Below are 26,747 nucleotides of genomic sequence, written 5' to 3'. Positions count from 1 at the left end.
TCTTTAGCAAGGGCTAAAGAGTGTCAGAGGGTGCTTTGTAGGTTGCTTACAAAGTCTAGAATGTTAGTTCCAGGAGAAGGCGTAAACCCCTCCCATTGCTGCTTCACCAACTGTAATGGCCCCTTAACCTTGTGGCCATACACAAGTTCAAACAGTGAAAACCCTAAACTGGGATGTGGTACAGCCCTGTAGGCAAAAAGCAACTGCTGCAACACTAGGTCCCAATCATTGGAGTGTTCATTTACAAATTTACATATCATGGCCCCCAAAGTTCCATTAAACCTCTCCACCAGGCCATTGGTTTGATGGTGTTAAGGGGGGGCAACCAAGTGATTCACCCCATGAGCTTCCCACAGATCTCTCATGGTCCCTGCCAGGAAATTAGTTCCTGAATCTGTAAGGATGTCAAAGGGCCAACCGACCCTGGCAAAAATGTCTGTTAAGGCCTGGCACACAGTTTTAGCCCTGGTGTTGCTTAGAGCTACTGCTTCCGGCCATTGGGTGGCAAAGTCCACGAAAGTCAGTATGTACTGCTTTCCTCTGGGTGTCTTTTTTGGGAAAGGACCCAGAATATCCACAGCTACTCGCTAAAATGGGACCTCAATTATGGGGAGTGGCTGGAGAGGGGCTTTGACCTGGTCCTGGGGCTTTCCCACTCATCGGCACACCTCACAAGACCGGACATAATTAGCAACGTCCTTGCCCATTCCTCCCAGTGGAAAGACTTCTCCAACCGGTCCTTGGTTCTGTTCACCCTGGAATGGCCACTGGGATGATCATGAGCTAAGCTCAAGAGCTTTCCCCGGTACTTAGTTGGAACTACCAACGGTCTTTGAGGACGCCAGTCTTCCTGGTGTCCACCAGAAAGAGTCTCCTTGTATAAAAGTCCTTGTTCTACAACAAACCGGGATCGGTTAGAAGAACTGAGAGGAGGTTGTGTGCTCCATGCTGCCATCCAAGCTTTCTGAAGGCTGTCAACTGCGTCCTGCTCAGCCTGGAACTGTTACCTTGAGGCTGGAGACATCAGTTCCTCCTTAGACTGTGGACTTGGGCTTGGTCCCTCTGGAAGCGATGTAGGTGATGAGGTTGTTTTTATTGATTGTGAACCGCTTTCCACTGGTGCACTATGTGATATTTCAGGCTCTGGCCGAGCCTCTTGGGTAGGGTTGTCTGCTGCTTCTGCCAGTTCAGGCCCGCTGGTGCCCTCTGGCGTTGGAGTTGTAGATGAGTTTGCAAGTGCTGGAGTCAGTGTTGGCAACAGTTCTGTTGCTGGTTGCTTTTCCAGTTCCGGTCCTGGGACTGGATGCACTATTGTTGTTGCCGTCATTGGCAGGGGATCCGGTTCCACCACCTCTGTCTGGGTCTCTTGTGGACGGCTCAGGAACAGGGAGGGGTCTGGAAGCTTGTTTGGCCTGGCTGCGTGTGACCATTCCCACCCTCTTGGCCAGCTTCACATGGTTGGCCAAGTCTTCACCCAGTAGCATGGGGATGGGATAATTGTCATAGACTGCAAAAGTCCACATTCCTGACCAGCCCTTGTACTGGACAGGCAACTCAGCTGTAGGCAGGCTTACAGATTTTGACATGAATGGGTGAATTGTCACTTGGGCCTCTGGGTTGATGAATTTGGGGTCCACTAAAGATTAGTGGATAGCTGACACTTGTGCCCCCGTGTCTCTCCACGTGATAACCTTCTTTCCGCCCACTCTCAAAGTTTCCCTTTGCTCCGAGGGTATTTGAGAGGCATCTGGGCCTGGGGATCTTTGGTGTGATTGTGGTGTAATGAACTGCACTCGGTTGAGGTTCTTGGAGCAGTGAGCCTTTATGTGTCCAAGTTCATTACATTTAAAACATCACCCAGCTGACTGGTCACTGGGTCAAAGTGGGTTGCTGGAGACTGGTGAGGTGGGAGAATAGGGTGTCTGGGGCTTTCCTTGAGTTGTAGGTGGGGTCTTGGGTTGCACCTGGTGATAGGGTTTATTTTCTGTTTGCCCCCTCTGATATTCACTCCCCTTGCTAGTAGTTTTTTTCTTTTCTGCCACTTCCACTCATCTGGCTCCAATCTCCCCCGCCTTGGTTACAGTTTTGGGCTTCCCATCTAAGATGTACCTTTCTGTTTCCTCAGGAACACCCTCTAAGAACTGCTCCATTTGCATTAGGAAGGACAGCTCTTCCAGAGAGTTAGCATTTGCTCCTGATATCCAGGCATCCCAATTCTTTCCAATGTGGTAGGTGTGTCAGGTAAATGACGCATCTGGTTTCCACCTTAGTGCTCTGAACCGCCGATGGGCATGCTCAGGTGTTAGCCCCATTCTGATTCTGGCCTTGGTTTGAAAAAGATTATAATTGTTCATGTATTCCTTAGGCATTTCAGCCGCCACCTCTGCTAAGAGTCCACTGAGCTGTGGCTTCAGCTCTATCATGTACTGGTCTGTAGGGATGCTGTACCCATGGCAGGCCCTTTTGAAATTTTCTAAGAAGGCCTCAGTATCATCACCTGCCTTGTAGGTGGGGAATTTTTTGGGATGGGAAACAGTACCTGGAGAAGGGTTGTTAGGGTTGGCGGGTACATCCTGCTTAGCCCTGGCTAATTCCAGGGCCTGCTTGTGGGCCTCCCTCTGGATCTCCATAGCCCTCTGGTGGTCAGCCTCTTTGGCTTTCTCTTCTCTCTCTCTCTCTCTCTCTCTCTCTCTCTCTCTCTTTTTGTTTTCATCTCCATAGCTCTTTTGTGGGCAGCCTCTTCTCTGGCTATTTCTAATTGTTTTAGTTCCATCTGTCTCTTATATTTGTTGTCTTTCTCTGTTGCTTCCAGCCTAGCCAGCTCTAGTTTGTTAGTTGCTCCACTGATACTCATTTTCCTGCTTTCTTATGCTGGTCACACCCCTCTGCAGTTCACTGAAACTGGGATGTACTCAACTCAGGGCTGCTTGGTTAACAGAGACTTTCTAACTAGCTATACCCAAGAGGTAGAAAGAAAGAAAACAATTCAGCTTGTAAATTCCTTTTGCTGGCTGCTTGCTCACAGCTTGAAGCCTCCTCTTAACAAAGACCCTTGTTAAAAAACTTAACACCTCTGCCTTCAGGCTGCTTTCTAAGCAGCTAGAAAAGAGAGGAAAAAAAATCATACTGGCTTTTGGTTCCTAAAAAATCCCTCAGCGCTGCTCATCTTGTCAAGGTTCCTTCCCCGCTCTGAACTTTAGGGTACAAATGTGGGGACCTGCATGGACACTTCTAAGCTTAATTACTAGCTTAGATCTGGTACACTACCACCATCCAGAATTTCAGTGTCTGGAGCACTTTCTGTCCCCTCTAAAACTTTCCCCTCCCTGGGTTGCCTTGAGGGACTTCACCAATTCCCTGGTGAGTCCAGATCCAATCCCCTTGGATCTTAAAACAAGGAAAAATCAATCAGGTTCTTAAAAAGAAAGCTTTTAATTAAAGAAAAGTAAAAGTCATCTCTGTAAAATCAGGATGGAAAATACTTTACAGGGTAATCAGATTCATAAAGCTCAGAGGAACCCCCTCTAGACTTAGGTTCAAAGTTACAGCAAACAGAGGTAAAATCCTCTCAGCAAAAAAGGAACATTTACAAGTTGAGAAAACAAAAATAAGACTAACACGCCTTGCCTGGCTGTTACTTACAAGTTTGAAACATGAGAGACTGATTCAGAAAGATTTGGAGAGCCTGGATTGACGTCTGGTCCCTCTTAGTCCCAAGAGCGAACAACCCCCAAAACAAAGAGCACAAACAAAAGACTTCCCTCCACCAAGATTTGAAAGTATCTTGTCCCCCCATTGGTCCTTTGGTCAGGTGTCAGCCAGGTTTACTGAGCTTCTTAACCCTTTACAGGTAAAAGAGACATTAACCCTTAACTATCTGTTGATGACAAAGCTATGATAAAGTTGCAAGAGTTAGCAACCCTGAAATTGACCAGCTTTCAAATCGACAGCATCCTTTTAAGGACACTGTTTCATGTAGCTTGACTTAATTATTCAGCAATTTAAGAAACTAAGTTCATGAGTTGTGGGAAATGGGCAGGCATTTGATCCACCCCCCGTAAAAATGCTCTATAATTGGCTTGATTGATTATCATAGACCTCTACCATATTCCCCCTACATTGGAAAAAAAAATCACCCTTTGAAGCATGATGTACGTCTCACTGCTGGGAAACAGCATCAAACTAGATGGAACGTTTTCGTTGTTGTTTTAGTATTTGTTTTTTCCAAAGTGACAAGTTAGCTGTGTGGTCCTGTAGTGTAAATTACATGAGGAATGCCTTTCTTGTCTTCATTGTATGTTTAGTTCTTGTAGCATGATTTGCAGTAGAAGAATTGGATGCATATCTTGGAAAGTTGCATTCTTACAGAAAAGCTTGCATGTGCTGCTTTGGCAAATGCAGAGTTTATGAAAGTAATCTATATTAAAGAATCAAATTTAGGAGTTCAAATCTGTTTTTGTTGAGGCAGGGGGTTGTGTTTTTTTGTTTTAAAAGAAAAAAGAGCAAAAGCAATCATTTTTCATTTTGAATTCTGGTTTAGCAGTATCATATTTCTAGGCGTTAAAATACTAATGCCTAACAGCCCAGGAAAAATTGTATTAAAAGTTGTGATAACAAGCTCTTTTGAGGCCCTCAAAGCACTTCATGAGCATTAGTTACTCGTACTTAGCCACACCCTTGTGAATTAAATGATATATAGGGGTCACCTGTCCTACCATTAAAATACAGCCACGTCTGGATTGAACGCTGCATCTGTATGTTGCTCTTTGGTAGACAGGAAGTGAAAACTACTTCATCCAGTAGCAGGGGATTTAGGGATGTGGAATACAGCAGGTAAACTGAACTTTTTATTTAAAAAAAAATATAAAGAGAGATTAATGATACCGTATAATAATTTGCTTTTCTGTTACAAAATGGTATCTCTTCCAGATGCATCTTTAAAAGCATTGTCTATGTCTTGTGCTGCAGGGACCTGAGGAGGATCAGGAGTCTGAGTCGGAACTAACTGTGACTCAGCTGAAGGCTCTGCGCAAGCAGCAACAGGCAAAGTTAGAGAAGACAATGTTAGGTGAGGACTCCGATGAAGATGAACAAGAAGAAAAGGAAGAGAGAAGAAATGAGAATAATCAGAGTAACGATATGAGTTGCTCGTGGGGAATGGGTAAGAGATATTGTACCTCTGAATGAAGTTGCTAAAATAAGAGATTAAAGGCTTTTGAGTGAAAACTAGATCGATGAAAACTAAGCTTTGAATTCCAGCTGCGGTGGTGTATGATGAGTGAGAGTTGTTTTGTTTTGTTTTTTTGAAGACAAAAATCATTTTCTTTTTATAAAAAGGTTGCTGGTGTAAGTAAGTTTGTGTGTGGAAAAGACAAAGGGAGATCTATCCCCCCTGCCCCCCCCCCAAAAAAAAACCCAAATCCCGCAATTTTAAGGGTCTGACTTCAAACCAAAAAGGCAAGAAAGTAAGAATTGAAATTTACACTCTGTCCTTAACTTTTGCAATGTTGTGCATATTATTTTAACAAATGTAGTTTGTACAATTGCTTGAGACCCCCTACACAGTGGAGTTAGCCCTAACTGAATTTCTTTGCATCTGTGTGTTTGTTTGGCCTTAGGGTTGGGTTTTCTAATTCTTGTGGTTTAATTCTCAAGAAAACCGAACCCCTCAAGTCAGCTTATCGGAGCTGACAAAGTGGACCATAATTTTAATTAGCTAAAGGTCCAATACTTTAAAGTATGTCTTTAAAATGATAAATTACTATTATATACTTAACCTTACTTGCAAAAGACAGGTGAATCTCTGAGGGTAACTTATCAAAAGAATGTAAAAGTTAAGCAAAACTTGTAATACAGGGATTTTTCTGAATTGTGGCTCATATCTTTCACACTGATGAATGATGAATTTTACTTGCATCTCTTCCCAACCTCCTTTCCTATTTCATCTGCACTTCTGTGTATGTTTTCCTCCAGGGGAAGATGCTGAGGAAGATGAGGTTGAAGAAAATCCTATTGCCATCGAGTTTCAGGAGGAGCAAGAAGCCTTTTATTTGAAGGACCCTAGGAAGGCACTTCAGGGTTTCTTTGACAGGGAAGGTATGTGTATTGTGTCTGTCCTTTGTCAGCGGAGCATTTTCCCATAGTGGTGCATGCGGCGATGCCATACTAGTGACACTCTGCCATGTATTTGGAATGTAGGACCTGAACTTTTCTGTTCTCTTTTAGTGTATTGTATACATATGAGGAGAGATTAATAAAACTGGGACATTTCAGCTTGGAAAAGAGACAATGTAGGGGGAATATGGTAGAGGTCTATGAAAATCATGACGGATGGAGAAAGTAAATAAGGAAGTGTTATTTACTCCTTTTCATAACACAAGAACTAGGGGTCACGAAATGAAATTAACGGGCAGCAGATTTAAAACAAACAAAAGGAAGTCTTCACACAACGCACAGTCAACCTGTGGAACTCTTTGCTAGAGGATGTTGTGAAGGCCAAGACTATAACAGGTTTCTAATAAGAACTAGATAAGTTCATGAAAGATAAGTCCATGGCTATTAGCCAGGATGGGCAAGGATGATGTTCCTAGCTTCTGTTTGCCGGAAGCTGGGAATAGGCCACAGGGGATGGATCACTTGATGGTTACCTGGCATTGCCCACTGTTGGAAGACAGGCTACTGGGCTATATGGACCTTTGTTCTGACCCAGTATGGCTGTTCTTACGTTATTATTGACACTCTTGTCTCTGGATCCAAGGCCTTATTTCAGAGTTCAAACTTTGTTTCTTGTTCCCAGGCTGGGAATTGTGTAAGCACCTTGCATCATTCTTGAGTGACACCCATTCTACAACCAACTCTCAAAAGTAAAGTTTAAGGGATCCAGAGGCATCATAGTTCAGACTCATCTGGTTAGGGGATGGTGGTTGTGATATGAGGTTTTATGGGAAAGTATTATAGAGCAGCAGTGCCAAGTTGATGTAAATTTAAAATCATTGCTGGTAAAGTTTGCAGATGACTCAAATATTGGTGGAGTGTTAAATAATGATAGCTTGGTTCTAAAGAGAGATCTGGATCTCATTGTTAGCTTGACTCACTTTAACAGCATATATTTTAATACAAGTCAATGCAAGGTCACAAATGATGAACCAATACAGGTCGCTCTTAGGATGGGATGGAGGGTAAGTGGGGACTGTGTTTGGAAAAGTCATGACTCAAGAGAACTTAAGGTCACAATGGATAACCAACTGCCCAGGATGATGTGGTGGCTAAGAGCAAATCCAGTCTGTTGATGTATAAGCAGGGGAGTATCAAGCAGAAAAGGGGTTATTTTCCTTTTAATCCTCGCTGTCATCCCCTACCACAAGTAGTGGTTGCTGGTTATTACAATGTGGGCAGCTGCATCAACTTTTTTCTCTATTTCCTGTACAGGAGAAGAACTAGAGTATGAATATGATGACCATGGACACAATACCTGGCTCTGCAGGGTTAAGTAGGTATATTGTACATTGACTTTCTGAAATTAGAGGCTTTCCTTTCAGTTTCACAAGCAGAACCAGAGAGAGTCATTTGCTCGATTGGTACATCTGCAGCTGAGACCAAAATGAGACTAGGCTTAAGCACTGAAATTGAAATAGAAGGATGATGTGTGGATCACTATGCAGTTTAGTGTCGGTACTCTTTCCCCCAGTCTTTCTTGCTTTGCTATTTTCCATCCTCCAGGAACATCAAATTGTGACAATGCTTTCAATTGTCCCTGCTGTGAGAAACACAACAATTTGAAATATCTGAGAAAGTATTTAGCTAGCAGTATCTCACAAACCAATGGAGATAGTATAAAGCATGAATTTCTATTTGAAATCTGATTCCTGCCTTTCAGTTGGTATAAAACAGTGGTTTCTAGCTTCAAGGGTTCTTCAGAGAGGCCACTAACATCTTGTTGGTGTTTGGGGGGTGGGGGGGGAAGCAAGATAGTAATTGGAATGATGTGACCTTTAAGGTCTGATATCTTATGACCAAATAGAATTGCTTGGAATGGCTTATACCATTTTGAGAATCTCTGCTCCTGTATGGCATAACGTTAATTTCTATCATTAGTAATTCGCAAGATATAGGAGCTTAAGTACTTTTGGGCCTAAATTAGTTCCTTTTGGCTTGTCAGTGCTGTTTTGCCATTGCCTGGAATTGGATGTAGGAAGTCCTGTTCCTCAGGCTAGTTAAAGATTTGCCTGAATGTTTTGTGGAAACTAATTGGTTTGACTAATGTTGTAAAAAAAAAAAAAAAATGCAATATGAAAATATTTACCAAAAAAGAGAATAGGGTGGGATGGAAAGATTGATGTCCAACGTAAAGAACATAGGAGCCTACTAGTGTCTCAGAGCTATTGTGTAACTCGAAATTGAACAGGTTGCCTGTGGATGATGCGTCAGGGAAGCAGCTGGTGGCAGAGGCTATCCATTCAGGAAAGAAAAAGGAAGCAATGATACAGTGCGCGCTGGAAGCTTGCCGAATACTGGATGCTAGAGGTGTGCTGCGGCAAGAGGCAGGTTGGTAACTGGTCACATTCTTTTGTAGCTATTTAGAAGATGCTCTCTGAGGGAGGGCTTCTGGTTGCTGAGAGAGCTTGAGCCTGCCGCATAAGCCTAGAGTTAATTTAAACAATCTTGCATTCTCCAGTGTACGTGTTACATATTTGGTCAACTGTGTGATACTAACTAGACTAGGTAGGCTTAAATCAATGATGTAAACGGCTAGCTTCAAACCATTCTCTTTTTCAAGAGTTTTAACTCTTCTTTGCTTGCTCACCTTTCCCCCTCACCCTTCTCAGTATCCCGGAAAAGGAAAGCAAAGAACTGGGAAGAGGAGGACTTTTATGACAGTGATGATGACACCTTTCTGGACCGAACTGGGGTTGTTGAAAAGAAACGACTGAACAGAATGAAAAAAGCTGGGAAAATAGAAGAGAAGCCGGAGACTTTTGATTCACTGGTAAGAAGAACCTTGGGTTAACAGCCAGACAGGGCATTGTTGGCTTCAGGCTATAATCAGTCTTGCATACGCGGTTGCTGGAAAGAAAGATCAAAGGGATTTAAAATTGCTCTTATTAGACAGTGCTCTGATACCATCTCAGGCCTGTAATTACCAATTGATCAGCCTAGAGTGGAATCAGTAGGGCTCAGCGTCCATAGAACAAGAGACTTGAAGGGTTGAAGTTTGGTGTTGGCGTATGCATGGAACCTTTTGACTCCAGCACAGGGTGGAAGTGCCAGAAAGCTGCTGCTACCAGCGCTTCAGTAGCATGTGTGCACATAGTTGATGGTCCCAGTCTAACTGAGTGAACATGGAAACTGCCACCACTTTTGGTACAACGTAACTTCTACTAGCAGCCTCAGCAAAAGCAGCAGGATTGATTGTGCATAGAGAACTAGCCTTCTCATCCTAGAACTCTTCCTGCTTAAAGTTGAAGCACATAGGGTAGGCAGTACTGCGGAAGTTTGCTCTGCTGTGCCTGCTCTGTGGATAGAGGACTTCAGTCCCCAGGCCAATCAGTCATCCGGCATGAGCCCTAAATTCACACACACACACTAGGGGAGGCAAGAGGAATTTGCAACTTCATTGATCAGAGCTGTGAAAATAATTTTTATCTAATGAGTTACCAGAATGTAGTGAAGTTTAGGGAAATGTACTCTATTGTGCTTGCCTGTGCAGTTTTTTTTCTGCTTGACAGAACAGGGCAGAGAGGTGGGTGAATTAAATATCAGAACAAAGACACAAACAGCTTCAGGCCATCACAAAATAATTTCCAAGTGTCAAAAGTGCACGTGGTACCTCCCAAAACAGGATGATCTGATCTCTGTTTCAAAGACCATACAAACTGGATTGAACGTGATTTGACAAGTTAGGGTGATACTCAGACAAGGAGAGTGAGAAGGAGAGACAAGGGTGACAATAATATAACATGGTTACCTAGGCATGTGCACATCTTGATGCTTCGGGAGGAAAATGAGATGAGAAATTGTTTAGGAGCAGAGTCAGTCCTTTGAGCCAGTAACCTCCTGGCCAAAGATCCAGCAGTGTAAAGACAGGATAATGTGGTAGAATATTGGTTTTAAAAATAATTTATTTTTAGAACATCTTTAAAATGAAAATGTTTTTTAATTGTGTGGCTCTTTGTAGGTTGCAAAGTTAAATGCAGCTGAAAAAGAACTTTCTGAGATAACAGAGAAGCTGAAGGTTTCAGGGAAAGGTAAGGCACCAAGTATCCCTTGTTAAACTCATCCAGCTAGTACACCCGCCACCCCTTACCTTAGATGTTATGTACTGTTAAGATACTCATTACTGTCAGATCCTGTGTACTGGATTAGGTACTCTCTTTGGGACTGGTGTGAAACAATAGCCAGCAAAATGACCTGCAAGTTTCCCTGCTTCTAGACTCCACTCTTCCATTTTCATTTAACAACTATATGTTAAGACATGTATACAAACTCTACCCTCTCCCGCACAGAGCTCTCTAAAGCTCTTCAATCAGGTAAACTAGTGCTCATCGGTGTTAACCATGTTTGTGAGGCCAACCCTATTTGAAGATAATTCTTCCACAACCTCCAAATCCTTTTGCAGGAAACAAAAGACCAAAGGCTTCTGCAATTGCAGATGATCTCTATTCAGGTCATCTTTGTCACTGTAGATGTAAAAGTTTAAAGGAAAGAAAAACTGAAAAGCACACAGTGAAAATACTTGAAGTTTAGGATCCTGTGTCTGTCTGGTGAATTTGCAACTTGCTGCCATGTGAGGTCAGAGTTTGGGTTCCAGACTTGCTCTTCTGGAGTGGGTGGGGAGCTTCTTCTGGGTTGGGTGTGTAGGGGAAAGCTACTGTCAGATGAGATGGTCATATTCCATAACTTGAGTCAGATCTAATCTTCCTCGAAGAGAAGAGCACTATCAGGTAAAGCTTTTGAGACTCTGTGAGGAATAGGTTAGGGGATCCTAGAGAACTTTCACCAATCCTCTCATCCCCTGCAAATATATTTGGAAACAAAAAGTTCTGTCTACGGGGATCCTTGTGGAATGACCCCTGAATATAGGTGTATGTAAATACTTTAAATTTGTCTGCCAATAATGTGCTCTTGCATTTCATAGAAGTAGTTAAAAGGATGCTATCACTAAAAAATCCTACTTCCATCTGCAAATTTTATACCTCCTTTTGTTATAGTAACTGCTATAGTTACTAGAATGAAAGATCAGAGGGGAAAGCATATTTTTGTGTTTTTTTTTTTCAGATTGACTTTGTGCATTTGACAGCACTTCTTGAGTAGTCAGTTACACTGCTTTCTAATGGTCAGTTGCATCACTCTCATGAGATGTTGTAGCTGGGAGGGAGAAGATTATACTGTTCCACAGGCTCTGCAGGCAGGTATTTATTGTTAGCAGCAACTTAAAGTGAAGAGGCAGCAGGCAGGTGTACTGCCAAGGACATTTGGTGGCATTGCTCTTGGGCCCAGTCAAAGACCCTGATAATGCAGCAAGGAAATGCAAACTCTCCTCCCCCTTTTTTTCAAAAAGTAATTTAAAAATAAATATCGTCAATATACAGCTTTTAAATTGTAAGCTGAATTTCAAAAACATTCAAATTGACTGTCTCTTTTTAAACAAAACAAATATTGGGCACATAAAAAGTCCACCAGAAAAAGTTGAGACAAAGATATACTTGTAGGCTGTGCTTTGTGGCCAGGTGATATCTGGGGGAAATGTACTTAGGTGTGTGTTTATACATTTTCTACCAGAAATAGTTTGCATAAACAAAGGTTGGGGCATGCCTGTGTGAGTAAGATTTCTCTGAGAATTGTGTCTTCCAGGTGGTAATATAGTTCAGCTTATGGTAGCTGTACTTTTATGTCTGCGTGATATGATCAACTATTTCATTTAGGTAAACAAACCCAATACCAGTGCTAGTTTGAATCAACAATTTTGTTTCTGGTCATTTGTCCAGGACCATTGCTTGGAAAATCTGTCTGAACCTGAAAGCATTTAGTACTGTTAATTCCAGCATGTCATGACTCACTGAAGTGGATATGAATCCTTTATAGCCCTGGAAAACTTGGAGTGACAGCATTTATTGTTAGATCTGTCAGACTGCTAGGTATCGGACCTTACTTTGAAACAATAGTGGGGCTACTTTGGTATCTCAGTTTAACAATGCCTTCTCCACATTGGGCCAGGATAGACTATAACTAATCTTACATCACTGGCCAGTCTATTTTAATCCTTATATTGGCTGCTTGTTTTTTTCTTTGCAATTTAAATTGGTCACTCACATTAACCATAGGTGCCAGCCTACAGCTTCTTAGAGCATGTACACTAATGATAGGTGATTTTTTTTTATCGTTGTATTGGTAGTCTGTCAATACTCTTACAGCAGGTAAGGTTGTGAAACCTTATCAAGCTTCGGCTTTCTCTAAGTGATTACATGCCTGGCCTCTAAGAGCAGCACTCCAGAAGGATGGACAAGTGAGTGACAGGCTGAATTACCGCACCTCTTACCCAGCACTTGTCGAGATTAAGTGGTTGTCAGAGAGATTGCTTCCTAAACTCATTTTGAACTAACTACTGATAGGGAAGATTGATAACTCTCTCATACTTCAGTGCCGCTGAATGAAAATCAAATACACAGAGATTTTCAGTTTTATTTTTTGTGAGCTACAATGTTTTTCTTCATGGACCAGCTGATAGTGAAGTAAGTGGCCTTAGAGCTTTTGTCCCTGTAACATAAAATACAGTATCCATGATTAATCCTGCTCCTAGTGATGACTAATTTTAGTCTTCCCAGCAATTTTCTGTGCTATTGCAGATATCGCATCCTAAGAAAAAGACCGTGAACAGCATTCAATAGCCTGAGCTTGGAGAATCTAGTTCCTTAAGCAGCAGTGGGGTAGAGATTCCCTTTTTAATGCTGAGGTAATAGATCCTATTGTGGATCTGCTCACCCGAGGACAGACTGGTTTGTCCAAAGCTGTATTCACCTGGGACACGGCTGCCCTCTGTAATTGCCACCCAATGCTGAAACTGCCAAATCCACTTACACATTACTGAGGGTATGTCTACATCTACAATTTTGCAGCGCTGGTTGTTACAGCTGTATTAGTATAGCTGTATAGGGCCAGCGCTGCAGAGTGGCCACACTTACAGCAACCAGCGCTGCAAGTGCTGTTAGATGTGGCCACACTGCAGCGCTGTTGGGCGGCTTCAAGGGGGGTTCGGGGAACGCGAGAGCAAACCGGGGAAGGAGACCAGCTTCCCCGCGGTTTGCTCTCGCGTTCCCCGAACCCCCCAGCAAACCGCAGGGAAGGAGACCTGCTTGCACAGGGGTTCGGGGAACGCAAGAGCAAACCGGGGAAGGAGACCAGCTTCCCCGCGGTTTGCTCTCGCGTTCCCCGAACCCCCCTGCAAACCGCAGGGAAGGAGACCTGCTTGCACGGGGGTTCGGGGAACGCGAGAGCAAACCGCAGGGAAGGAGACCTGCTTGCTCGGGGGTTCGGGGAACGCGAGAGCAAACCGCAGGGAAGGAGACCTGCTTGCATGGCGGTTCGGGGAATGCGAGAGCAAACCGCAGGGAAGGAGACCAGCTTCCCCGCGGTTTGCTCTCGCGTTCCCCGAACCCCCCTGCAAACCGCAGGGAAGGAGACCTGCTTGCTCGGGGGTTCGGGGAACGCGAGAGCAAACCGGGGAAGGAGACCTGCTTGATTACCAGAGAGGCTTCCTCAGGTATGCTGGGATACCTGCTTATTCCACGGAGGTCAAGAAAAGCGCTGGTAAGTGTCTACACTTGATTACCAGCGCTGGATCACCAGCGCTGGATCCTCTACACCCGAGACAAAACGGGAGTACGGCCAGCGCTGCAAACAGGGAGTTGCAGCGCTGGTGATGCCCTGCAGATGTGTACACCTCCTAAGTTGGAGCGCTGTAACCCCCTCACCAGCGCTGCAACTTTTGTGATGTAGACAAGCCCTGAGTCTCTGGGTTTGTCTACACTACGGGATTATTCCGATTTTACATAAACCGGTTTTGTAAAACAGATTGTATAAAGTCGAGTGCACGCGGCCACACTAAGCACATTAATTCGGCGGTGTGCATCCATGGTCCGAGGCTAGCGTCGATTTCCGGAGTGTTGCACGGTGATTAGCTATTCCGTAGCTATCCCATAGTTCCCGCAGTGTCCCCCGCCCCTTGGAATTCTGGGTTGAGATCCCAGTGCCTGATGGGGCAAAAATCATTGTCACGGGTGGTTCTGGGTAAACGTCATCAGTCATCCCTTCCTCCGGGAAAGCAACAGCAGACAATCATTTCACGCCCTTTTTCCCTGGATTGCCCTGGCAGACGCCATAGCACGGCAACCATGGAGCCCGTTCAGCTTTTTTTTTTTATTTTTTTTTTTATTTTACAGTCACCGTATGTGTACTGGATACCGCAGACAGAGGCGATACTCCAGCGCTACACAGCAGCATTAATTTGCTTTTGCATGATAGCGGAGACGGTTATCAGTCGTTCTGTACCGTCTGCTGCCAGTGTAAATTGGCAATGAGATGACGGTTATCTGTCCTTCTGTGCTGTCTGCTGCTATCATGGGTGCCTCTGGCTGAGATCGGCCGGGAGCGCAAAGGCAAAACTGGGAATGACTCCCCGAATCAATTCCTCCTTTATGGTTTCTAAAAATAGAGTCAGTCCTGCCTAGAATATGGGGCAAGTGTACTAGAGAACCAGTGTATCAGACAGCACAGCTGCTCCGTGTCAGATCCCGCAGAAATGACGAGCTGCATGCCATTCACGGGGGGTGCCCCTGCAGCAACCCCACCCATTGCTTCCCTCCTCCCCCAACCTTCCTGGGCTACCGTGGCAGTGCCCCCCCATTTGTGTCATGAAGTTATAAAGAATGCAGGAATAAGAAACAGTGACTTGTTAGTGAAATAAAATGACGGGGAGGCAGCCTCCCGCTGCAATGACAGTCCAGGCAGAACATTAAGCAGTGCGGGGGAGAGGAGCCCAGCATCCCGCTGCTATGATAGTCCAGGCAGTACAGAATCTTTTCTTTACACATGAAAGGGAGGGGGCTGATGGAGCTCAGCCCCCAGTTGCTATGATGAGGACGGTTACCAGCCGTTCTGTACCATCTACTGGGAATGACCAAGAATCATTCCTATTTTTACTCAGGTGCCCCCGGCCAGCCTAACCTGAGGCCAGCCAGGAGCACTCACGGGTTGATAATGATGGTTTCCAGTCCTACTGCACCGTCTGCCACCGGGGAGGGGAGAGGAGCGGATACTGCTCTTCACTGCTGCAGCATCGCGTCTACCAGCAGCATTCAGCAGACATAGGGTGACATTGAAAGAAGTCAAGAAATGATTTCTTTCACGGGGGTGGGGGGAGGGAGTAAATTGTCGACCTATACCCTGAACCACGCCGGACAATGTGTTTGAACCTACAGGCATTGGGAGCTCAACCAAGAATGTAAATATTTTTCGGAGACTGCTGTGGACTGTTGGATAGCTGGAGTCCTCAGAACCCCCTCCCTCCCTCCACGAGCGTCCATTTGATTCTTGCAGCACTGTGTAGCCTGGAGATTTTTTTCAAACGCTTTGGCATTTTGTCTTCTGTAACGGAGCTCTGATAGAACAGATTTGTCTCCCCATACAGCGATCAGATCCAGTATCTCCCGTACGGTCCATGCTGGAGCTCTTTTTGGATTTGGGACTGCATCGCCATACGTGCTGATCAGAGCTCCACGCTGGGAAAACAGGAAATGAAATTCAAAAGTTCGCGGGGCTTTTCCTGTTTACCTGGCCACTGCATCCGAGTTCAGATTGCTGTCCAGAGCGGTCACAGTGTTGCACTGTGGGATACCACCCAGAGGCCAATACCATCTAGTTGCGGCCACACTAACCCTAATCCGATATGGTAATACTGATTTTAGTGCTACTCCTCTCGTTGGGGAGGAGTACAGAAACCGATTTAAAGAGCCCTTTATATCGATATAAAGGGCTTCGTAGTGTGAACGGGTACAGCGTTAAATCGGTTTAACACTGCTAAAATCGGTTTAAACGCATAGTGTAGACCAGGCCTCTGTTGAAATGGTGGCAGCATTTTAGGCAGAGACAACTAATCCGTTCTACATTGGGGCAGGGTTATATGTATCCATTTTCTGGGCTGGTCCATTGTGCCCAACTTCAGGCCCAATCCTGTGAGGTGCTGAGCACCTAATTCCCATGGACTTCTTCAAGGTTTTTCCCAGGTCGGGATGTTTTTGGGTCTGGAGCATGCCTATTCGCTGGCTAACTTTTAAAGTTCAGACACTTAATCTAGTGGTATGCTAAACATCTCTCTAGGAATGGACTAATCCATCAGATAGTGCAGAATGTGTGTAAGTTTAATAGTAAAAGTGCTCTGTGTGTGTGTGTATCTATATGCACACCTTTTAATTCAAGGTTATTTTGTAGGCATCATGATCATAAGGGAGAATATTAACATAGAGTGTCTCTATCTTTTAAAAGGTTCAAACAGTCAGTTTGTGGGTAGCTTTTGTCCTGATTCACACTGAGTGTAAAGTTTTTAATTATATATGAGAGAAATAGACTTAATATGAGCTCCTTTGGCTGGACTACTTAACAATACAATTTTATTACGGCTGATATATCCTCTTCCCAAGGTACATTAGGGCACAAAGCATACCAAGTAATAATAATTTCTTGCATCCTATTAACTAAGGGATCTTTAAGTAATTACTGTTACATGCCGCTACAGCTTTTGTATGTTTGTTAAACCTTTTATAAATATTTGCATAACTAGAAGAAACACTTAATAGTTCCTTACAATCACTTTCAAAAATATACTCATCACAAAAAAATTAAACAAAGCCAAAAAAAAGAAATCATCTTTAATTATATTCAGCCAATTCTGATTTATAATTAAGGCTGAGTTAATTAGGGCTGGAATTTAAAATACTTAGGGCTGTCTTATAATTAGAGTTGGGATTTAAAAATTTGTGAATTACATAATTGTGTACAGACACATGTATATATCTACAAGTACACATAATCATACATTTACAAAGATTTAAATTTGCGTGAATTTTAGCATAACGTATAATAGTGGGGGTGGGTGGGAGAGAAAGTTCTTACCGGACAACAAATGGCTCAGAAGTTCTGACAACACAGAATAAGTTCTCTTCATTATCTGCCTCTGACATAACTCAGAGGATGCAAATTCTGTAGCTTTGTCAAAATCCAAGGAAAAAAACCCATACCTTTATTTTCCCAAATATAAATCAGCCTTCCCAATTAGAAAACATTGGCAAAGTAACAACAGTATGTAAGGCTGTCTAAATAGGAGTCACAGATGAAGTAATTTTTAGGTAAAATAGGAAATACTTAGACGTCAAGGGAGTGATTACTTGAGTTAACATTCACAAATTCAGAAATGGGTTTACACAGTCTAAAATGTATTGAATCAAATTAATCCTTTAGGGAACTCCATTGAATTCATCCCCAGGGACAAATTTGGCCCATTATTTAGCTGAATAGTGAGGGTTTTGCACAGAGGGTGGTGTATTGGCTAGTTATCTGTCTTGGGTTCTTATACGGCCCCATCACACACTTCGCAATCTTTTAAGGTTAAATTTGGTAGATATGAGACTCATCTTTTTTCCCTTTTTCTCCCCTTCTACCATGTGCATTTTGCAATCATCTTGCCCAGCCCAACCCCAGCCGGCTTCTCAGGATTCCTTGGATGAGTTCATGACTGAAATAAAATCAGGCTGCTCCTTAGACAGCGTAATGAGGAAGAAGCTTCATTTGCGGTCTTTTGAATTAAGGAAAGAACAGCAGAGACTGAAAGGGTTAATCAAGATTGTTAAACCTGCAGAACTGCCAGAGCTGAAGCCCCAGTGAGTCTACATCAATAATCACTGTATATTATCATGTGAAATTGTCCTGGTGAGTGGAATGCTACCAAAATGTATAAAGAGCAAAATATGCAGTGGGTACCACCTCTTATGCTATGTCTGAGATGTCACTTCGGTGTGTCAGTGTGCCATTGCCATGTTAGAGGAATGCTACAGAGAGATGCAGCAACAATGGAGTTAAAGCAGTAAGATCAACACCTGCTTTTTGTGTGTGTGTGTGTGTGTGTGTGCACGCGCAAGCACACAGTGGTGTTTCTTAATAACCTTTCATGCAGAAGGATCAGACAGCAAGGTTTGAGTTCTTGTTCCATAGCATCACCTTTGTTCCGCAAATGTTTCTGTTCTTAAATAGAAGAGGTTGATGCTTAGGTATTTACTGTAGGCTTTGCATGTGCTAATCGTTTTTCTTTGTATCTAATTTTGTTAGGACTGGGAGTCATGGTCTGGAACTAGAGAGCAAGCCTAAAAAGCTAAGGTTGCCTCTCTTTGGTGCGATGAAGGGCGGAAGAAAATTCAAACTGAAAACTGGAAACCTGGGGGTAAGTTTGATGAAGAGAGCAGTTTTAAGTTATTCTTTGCTTTTCTTTCCTTAGGTCACTGGCTTCCCTTTCACTTTCTTTTCTATTCTTCTTGGCCTGTTAGTTAAATTCAAATGCATTATTGGTTTAATTCCCAATATGATTATCAAAAAACTATGACCTGCTCTCCTGGGGACAATGACTGTCTCTTTTCACTCTTCATTTTCACCTGCGCTGATACCTTTCCTTAGGACAAAATAGCTCGTCGTTCGTTTGGTGGTACTTTCCTAGTTCTTCCTATGAGTGGAACATGCATGGTGCTTTGTCCTGTCTTGTCTGCCTGTGGCCATTCTGCATCAACCTGTCTATATATCTTAGGGTTTTTAATAGCACTCATCACCAGATTACCTAAACGCTGCTACATCAGTTTGCTTTTACGTTACAGAAGTTGCCTGTCAGGCGTCCAGATATCCCTGAAAGCTTCTTAAAAATGAAAGATGATGGGCCTGAAGTGGAGGAGGAAGATGAGGATGAAGATGAGCAGGAAATCAAAGCAGCAAACATTGGGACACAAAAAACAGAGATGAAAATGGCAGGAGAAGAAGTAGAACAAGAGACTAGTCTTCCTGCCAGTTCTCCTGGTAAGAATCTGGAATCTACCCATGGTAAACAGTGACCCCTTTTTTCCTTTTTCCCTGCATTAGGTTATGTGACTGTAAACTACTGGATTTTTCAGAGTTGCACAAAGCTATGGAGATTTGCTTCACAGATGTTCATGTGACACTTTGCAGATTTCCTTTTCACAGCTTTGTGCCTATGAGTTCAGCATTCTGGGCACAAACAGATCCAAGACACAACTGAGTTTCACCTGATTTTGTATTAAAGCTCTGCACAACAGCAAATTTCCCATAGTTTGGGGGTTAAAAAAGAGACAAAAGAAATCTTGTTGATAAACCAGGGTGTGCAGCACTTGAGTGTCTTACAGTAACAAACTAGAACATGGCATTGTTGTAAGGGAACATAATTAAAAAGAAAACAGATTTTAGAGGAATACCACCTTTGAAGGTTCATAAACTGAGGAGGTAAAATGTTTTAAAAGTCATAATGGCAAGATCTTGACTGTCTCTGTAGAGCTTGTATCCAAATTCAAAGCCTTTTGCATTCACCAACTCTGTGCATGTGAAAACTCAGCCATGACATTGCAATAAGTTATTTTGTTCCCTCATATCTGCAACTCTCCCTCCTTGCCTTAATGTATAGTATCATGTGCAATATGGCCAAGGTGTTGTTAGTTTAAACTGACTCTATGGGTTAATTCATACTCCTTTCCCAATGTTGCATTGAAATAGTCTTTCTACGTTTAATCTCTTTGGGTGTTTATGGAGAATTGTCCCTTTATTTGAATGTCAGTGCTGAAATGAATGCAGCTAAGTTTACTCTAGTGTATTGTGTTTCAGTGATACTAGTGCTCTCCTTCTTGGGATGCCTGATAAGTGTATTCTGTTGACTTTTTGGCTGTTTTTTACAGGGATTGGTTTTCAATCTCAGCCCATCAGCAAGCAGTTAAAGACACCAGAGAATGAATATCAGGTGGATCTATCACAAGAGAAGTCTCAAGGTGAGCAATGCAATGTGGAGCTCAGCAATTGTGCAGGAGATTATGGACTTAATGTATGCAAAGGAGCTATTGTCTGTGCAAATTAGCAAAAGGAAACAGTGTTGTCTAGTTTCTGAATTAGGGAACTAGGAATCCAAGGGCTGTAAGGACTATGGTCAACTCTGCCACAGCCTAAATATGTGGCTTCTGGGCAAGTCACTTCACCTGTGTGTTTGTTCTCCTCACCCCTCCAAATCTGTAAGGCGCTTTGAGGTCCTTCGATGAAAGACACTGTATAAATACAAAATTATTTTGATGTAGTAGAGTGACAGCAGGATCTTGTGAGGAAGAACCAAGTGTAAAAAATGATGCACCCTTTTCCTCCTCCTTATCTTGTCCTGTCTTAAGAGTTGGTCAGAGGGGACATGCTTGTGAAGCTTTGTACCAATACAAATCTCAAGTAACATAGAGCTGGCAGTAGCATGCACTCTGAGCTGCTCAAATGTCACCATGCGTTTTACAAAAATCCATCTGATCCTCAAGATCAAGGCCTGACTTGGCATGCAAAACGTTTGGAAGAGATCTGTATGAATGCTTTTGCTCTGCTCTCCCACCTGATAGTCTCTGGCAGCCTAAGATTCCTCAGGGAGACTGTCCTCTTATTGTCTCATAGGAGTGAATTTCGATGTCACATGAGATTGAGATCTTGAGTCACTTAGGTTAAATGACAGGAGAGTCAAGGCTATTCACATCACGTGCTCCCTCACTGTTCTCTTTCACTAACTAATACTCCTGTACTCAGTGAAGTGGCATTTTTGTATGTTGGTTCCATGTATTTCCTAAAGTAGCTTTCGGTCTTCATGGCCCAATGCATAGACTCTTGATGGCCAAAGTCCAAGACTTCCATGCTCCAGCTTCAGTATTAAATCCTCTTGTAATCTGCAGGGAGAAGATTGCTTGACTTCTAGAATTTATCATTATAGTAACTGCAGATGGAAAAGACCTATTAGATCCTAACCCCTTACAAGTGTGGATATATGGAGTGCCAGCTAGAGGATTGAATATGTTAAACTACAGTTGTCACTTAAATGTATTTAATCTCAATACATTAATAACCATAGGATCCTGTTCAACAGATAAAAGAAGTGAATTTTGGTACAATGAGGTTAATGAATCATTTCCTTTGACAGGTCTGTTTTTAAGTAGGCCTTTTGTAAACTTATTGCTGATAGAGCTGCTGGTTCATGATATAGGAGCAATACAGTGTGCTATAAAACAGATCTTGTTTCTTCCCAGCATCAGAGAGAGCATGCAAGACATTTGAAGAGAGCCCGAAGAAAAAGACGAAAGTGAATGGCCCAAGCAGTGTAAGTAATGATACCTGAAGCTCTCTCATGCATAGGAAGACAGTCCCTGCCCCAAGAAGTCAACAATCTAATTTAATTTAAGATTCCTTCTGAATGAAATAAGCTGGTGATTTGGTTGGAGTACGGCTTTTTGACAGTGATGTCTTCCATGATGTGTGAGACTAGTCTTCTAATGCAGTGGTCTCCAAAGTGGGGTGCTCAAGAGCATCCTTTGGGGTGCGCGGCAGGAGGGGCGGGGGGAAGAGTGTTTGGGCAGAAGTCGAAGCTTTTTTTTTTTTTTGCTTTTTTTTCTTTTTTTTTTTTGCAGGGGGCGGCAAAAATGGTAGAGCCAGCCCTGTGGCGCTGCAGGGGGTGCGTGCTCAAAATTTTTTACTGATAGGGGTGCACGATCAAAAAAGTTTGGAGAAGACCACTGTTCTAATGCACTGCTGCTGCAGCCGGCATAGAGAGCTATTGCAAGTCACCAAGGAGTGTGCCTGCTGAGAAGCTATGAGCTAGCATTTCAGGAATGACAGAGATTCGTAAAAGCTACAGTCAAACTAGATGACCAGTCTATTCATCAAAGCTTCCTTTCCAACTGTATGGATAACACTTTGTGCTGGATCACAGTGATGTGATCTCTCATTCTCTTGTATGTGCTCCTACTTACCATAAAAACTGGCACGCTTCAAGGCCCAGACCTGTGACTGCAGAGCTTTCTTGTTGATTAGCGTGGGATGTTGCACGCACTGGCTCATAGCAAAGGTCTTAGTCTGGAAAACTTGGGGACCACCTCTCTCATCCACATGTCTTACTTTTAATATAACTTCATCCTTTTGGGGAGTTGTGGAAAGGGGCCATTGTTGGTGTTGTGTAATTTAATGTAACTTGGAGCCAAGGTGTAAGTGGCCTTCAGTGCATTCACAAGGAGGATAGAGTTGTTTCTAGGATAAAAAACTGTAAGGGATATAAACCCTCCATGTTTTGGGGCATAAAGATAATCACTTCTGCCTGAGCTTAGAAAGAACCTTTTCCATGGGGTCTTGTACGTTTCTCTAAACCATCTGGTACTGACCATTGTTGGAGACAGGGTACTGGGCTAGATGGACTACAAGTTTTTCCAGTGTGGCAATTTCTACGCAGCACATTCTGGTTGTAGGTTTTGTAATTGATGGAATGCTATGCAAATACACTGCGTCAGGTAGCAGAGAGACATAATGCCCATCAGCCACTAGCAGGATCTGCTAATCCAAAAAAATACTTCCATTGGCATTAGTTGATTTCCATTGTTAGCATCCCAGCAAAGAAGCCAAAGACTGAATGGGAACATTCTTTTAGGTTGCCCCTCCGTAGCTAGGTTGAAGCATAGTAGTGAGGGACGTGTCAGTAAATTTGCACTGCTACAGTCTGTGCTGTACCCCTTCTGTGAATAAGTAGAAAGTATCAGTCTCCAGGGCTGTCAAACCCAGCACCTCTAACCAGCACTAATTCACTTCAAGCAGTCTAATATTATAGCATTCTCATAATATTAAATATCTTAGATTATCGTCACGTTCCCATTACAAATCACTTTTTGCACATGCTATCTTTTTAAAAAAAAAAAAAAATCTCCTTTTGGTTGATATTTTCCATATTGGGTTTCAGTCCAAAAGTAGCATTTTTTTAAAAAAAGTTGGAGGAAAAAATCTTTTTATACACTTTTTCCAGTTTTGCATGACTAAAAAGTCTTTTCTTCTTCTGAGAAGATTTTGACTTTTTTGTGCACAAGAATAAAAATAGCTGAATTTTACATGCTGACACTTTCCAGGAGGCTAGATCTTCCAGAGATCTCTAATCCAGGTTAATTTTAGAAGATTAAACAGATTTGAGGGACTGAAAGATTGCTTTGATCATGCTGGTAGATCTGTATTAAAGTTTTATGTTATAACCGGTACATAAATTCAGTACTTAGTAAATAAAATATAGACTCCTAGACTTTAAGACCAGACTTTAAGAATGGACAATCATGATCATCTAGTCTGACCTCCGGCACACTGCAGGCCATAGACCCTCACTCACCCACTTCTGTAATAGACCCCTAACCTCTGGTTGAGTTACTGAAGTCCTCAGATCACGATTTAAAAACGTAAATATAGGTGATTTTTTTAACTGTTTTCAGTATTTCACTGTGGAGTTGTTAGATTTTGACTACATAATTGTGGAAGTAAAAGATGAAAGCAGTTAAAAGATTACTGTTTCAGCCCTAAATTTTCAACCTGACCTTAACTTGCTATCTCCATATTTAGACCTTGATGAAAATAGCCTGATTTTTGAGAAGCACTTGTCAGTCACAAATTCAACTGACATTAATGGGAGCTGGAAGCATATATCGCCTTGGAAAACCAGGCCACTCTTATTTAACAGCATAACTTCAGGCATTCAAGTTTGAAACTGTTGGCCTTAATATAATTTTTTTTTTCCAGTGTGAATTGTACTCCTGTATCACTTAAGTCTCACCTTCATCTTTTGCCTTAAACAGGGACATACATTGATGTCAATTTTACAATGAAACATTAAGCTTACACATTTAAACCCTCAAGAATCAGTGAATACAAAAATGAACATTCTGATTGTAACCTTTATTTGCACACACCCTGGACACAATCCTGTGTTTTGTATTATCTATAATGCTGTTAAGTTCTGCCCTCATTAGTACACTCATCTACTGACTTTTTTGGGGATTTCATGGCTGTATCGAAGGGTGTCATCCTCCTACGATCTACGCTCTGAGACCTGCTTGCTTCGTTACCCGCCTCTGCACTCCTGTTGTTTTTCCTCATTGACTCTTCACGGTAGGGAAACTGCTCCCACCTCTCAGTAGGTTTTTTTTTAATTCCACACCACTTCCATGAGCTTAAAACTGACTGCTTGAAACACCTGGGAACTTTATGCTAGGAATGCTATATCTTTAAAAATATCTGCTCAAATTTTTATTTTTTGCAGCTCCAGCAAGCACTTTCTTCCTCACGATACCCAGAAGACGACCCAGACTACTGTGTGTGGATGCCTCCTGCAGGTACCAAGAAATTTCCTCTAACTTCTTACGCCAGTAAATCAGGAATCCATTTGCAAAAAAGTCCTGTGGTCGCTGAAGTGTGGCCAAAAGAAAAATCAACCAGTATGGATATTTCACACATGCGTGGTATTTGGGATGGGTGTAACACAAACATGTTCTTTTCACGCTGTTATATGTGCTGCTATTAGTTCCTGCAGTTCTCTATCGGCTTCATTACACCAAGTATGGTGGTGGTTTTATTATTTGAGAGGGAGATCAAAGCCTGTGAGGTTTTGAGCAGACTTTCACTGAAGTCATTGGGACATTCAGCAACCTATGGGATTGGTCCTCTAAAACTTCTTGAAGACTCTTTGGCCAAAACTTTGAAACACAAATCTTCCTACAATTCATATCACATGTTTTGGCTAGACAAGTCTTATTAATTTATTGTGGCAGAGATATGGAATGACTTTTAATAGGGGCACAAATCCAATTTGTGTGGAGGGTGAAAGGTAAAAGATTAACTTTTTTCTAATTAACCTTCAAATCGTTTTGATTTAACCTTCTGTGGTTATTTTTAATGATGCAATGAATTTTCAATTATACTTTTTTAATAGGAGCATGGCTTATGCATATAGCTTTTCATATTAAGTGCACAGATTAGATTTCATATGGGTTCATGATAGTCTTTCTCAGAATTACAGATAATTAGGGGTTTAAAACATTGCTGATCCTCACAGGGAGGGAGGAAATGGGGAAGAAACTTCACTGAGGAGAGCTGTAACGCAGAGCTAAGTGAACGAAAGGACTGTACTCCATTAGCATTAGTAAAAACTAGAGCAAAATTCCTGGCTCAGCTGACCAGAAGACAGGCTGACCTGGGTGTGTCTAGCCAGCTTCCTTTTTTTTTTGAGGGAGCTTTCTTTTCCTGTCTCCAGCTGCTAATGGGAGGATTTGTCTCCTGTCTGCGCTGGCATAATGGAGACACTGGAGGAACCATATAAACAGGAAAGATATTATGTAGTCTTGTAACTCCCAGCATATGACTCCCAGCTGTCAGGAATTACGTCTTAAAAGGAGCCTAGTATTGTAGTATCCATTATGTGGGTTGGTATACTTTTTCTGCCTCTTGAACGTATGCTCTGTGTAGACAGTTTCATTCTTTGTTCTGAGTTGATCTTGGAAGAGCAAATATATATATATTTTTGTCTCTTGTCAATCAGGTCAAAGCGGTGATGGCAAGACTCATCTGAATGAAAAATATGGCTATTAAGCTTCACAGACCTCAGAGCCACTGCCTGGTGCCTAAGGGACTGTGTTACTTTGGACAGCTTCCTGCACAGAGTTGAGTGAGGGTTGAAAGAGTTGAGTTCTTGGATGTTGTTCCAGATTGAATGGCATCAGCACCAGTTCGGACAGTTATCTTAAGCATTGCATTTGTTCTTTGTTTTTAAAACACTTCTAAGGATTCCTGAGCCTTGCATACAAATTTTTCCACCTCTTCCTTCTGCAGTTGGCCTGGTCGTTGTATTCAGCGTGAGAATGTTAGACTTGTAAGGGCTTTATGTTTATAAGCTTGATGAAGTGAGACCAAGCTGGTTTTATCCAATAAAAATGAGAACACAAGTGTTCTTTGCCTCCAAATTATACTTAAAATGGCATTGTCAGGGCAAATGTGACCCAAAGTTTGTTTTTTATAAAAACATTTTATTTCACAGGAAATGTATTTTAACAAAAAAAAAAAAGTCCATTGCAACCTTTGGAACTCAAGCATTTCAGCACTGAATAGTGCAAGAAAACCAGAGAATGAAATTGACTGGAAACACAGAAAAATGCAATAATTAGAGGCATGGAAATACTCTCATACGAAGACAAATTTGAAAATATTTGGATTGCTTATCTTTCAAAGAGACAAATTTGAGGGGACATAATAAAATCCCCTAAAATAATGAATGTTCTAGAAAAAGGAGATAGGAGTTTCTGTTCTCCTTGTGTCAAAACTCAAGAACATTGGGACATTTGATTAATTTGAAAAATGATGCATTCAAAATTGATAAAAGATAATTCTCTGTGCCTAATTAGACTGTGGAACTCATTGCCACAGACTGTTGTTGGAGGTAAGAATTTAGTGAGGACTAAAGAGGGATTCGACCTTTCTGTAGACAACAAGAATATCCCTATTATAAAAATGAATGCTGAAAAAAAGTATTGGAAGGATCTAATACCTAATTTTATATATAATACAAAACCTGATGCTTAAAATAATTCCAAATTATGAGAGATAAGGAAGAGACCTTGAAGAAGCAG

General features: G+C 42.3%; 1 protein-coding gene across 5 annotated transcripts in view; it reads left to right on the top strand.

The window, feature by feature from the left end:
* SLC4A1AP (solute carrier family 4 member 1 adaptor protein) overlaps positions 1-26,069 on the top strand; it is a 33,216-nt gene extending 7,147 nt beyond the window's left edge. For 2 of the 5 annotated variants that reach the window (XM_050948526.1, XM_050948524.1), the window contains exons 2-14: positions 4,969-5,161; positions 5,974-6,096; positions 7,429-7,489; positions 8,405-8,544; positions 8,826-8,986; positions 10,175-10,244; positions 17,738-17,927; positions 18,373-18,484; positions 18,909-19,104; positions 19,992-20,081; positions 21,357-21,427; positions 24,389-24,461; positions 25,664-26,069. In XM_050948526.1, the coding sequence (XP_050804483.1) occupies positions 4,969-5,161; positions 5,974-6,096; positions 7,429-7,489; positions 8,405-8,544; positions 8,826-8,986; positions 10,175-10,244; positions 17,738-17,927; positions 18,373-18,484; positions 18,909-19,104; positions 19,992-20,081; positions 21,357-21,427; positions 24,389-24,461; positions 25,664-25,713 (1,530 nt within the window). In that variant the 3' untranslated portion in view covers positions 25,714-26,069. Of the gene's footprint in view, positions 1-4,968; positions 5,162-5,973; positions 6,097-7,428; positions 7,490-8,404; positions 8,545-8,825; positions 8,987-10,174; positions 10,245-17,737; positions 17,928-18,372; positions 18,485-18,908; positions 19,105-19,991; positions 20,082-21,356; positions 21,428-21,734; positions 21,779-24,388; positions 24,462-25,663 lie in introns of all 5 variants that reach the window. The other 3 variants (XM_050948523.1, XM_050948522.1, XM_050948525.1) reach the window with 3 other exon arrangements.
* Positions 26,070-26,747: the final 678 nt, after the last annotated feature.

Source organism: Gopherus flavomarginatus, chromosome 4 (genome assembly GCF_025201925.1).
Source record: "Gopherus flavomarginatus isolate rGopFla2 chromosome 4, rGopFla2.mat.asm, whole genome shotgun sequence".
NCBI classification, from domain to species: domain Eukaryota; kingdom Metazoa; phylum Chordata; order Testudines; family Testudinidae; genus Gopherus; species Gopherus flavomarginatus.
This window is presented reverse-complemented; position numbering and strand designations above follow the sequence as displayed.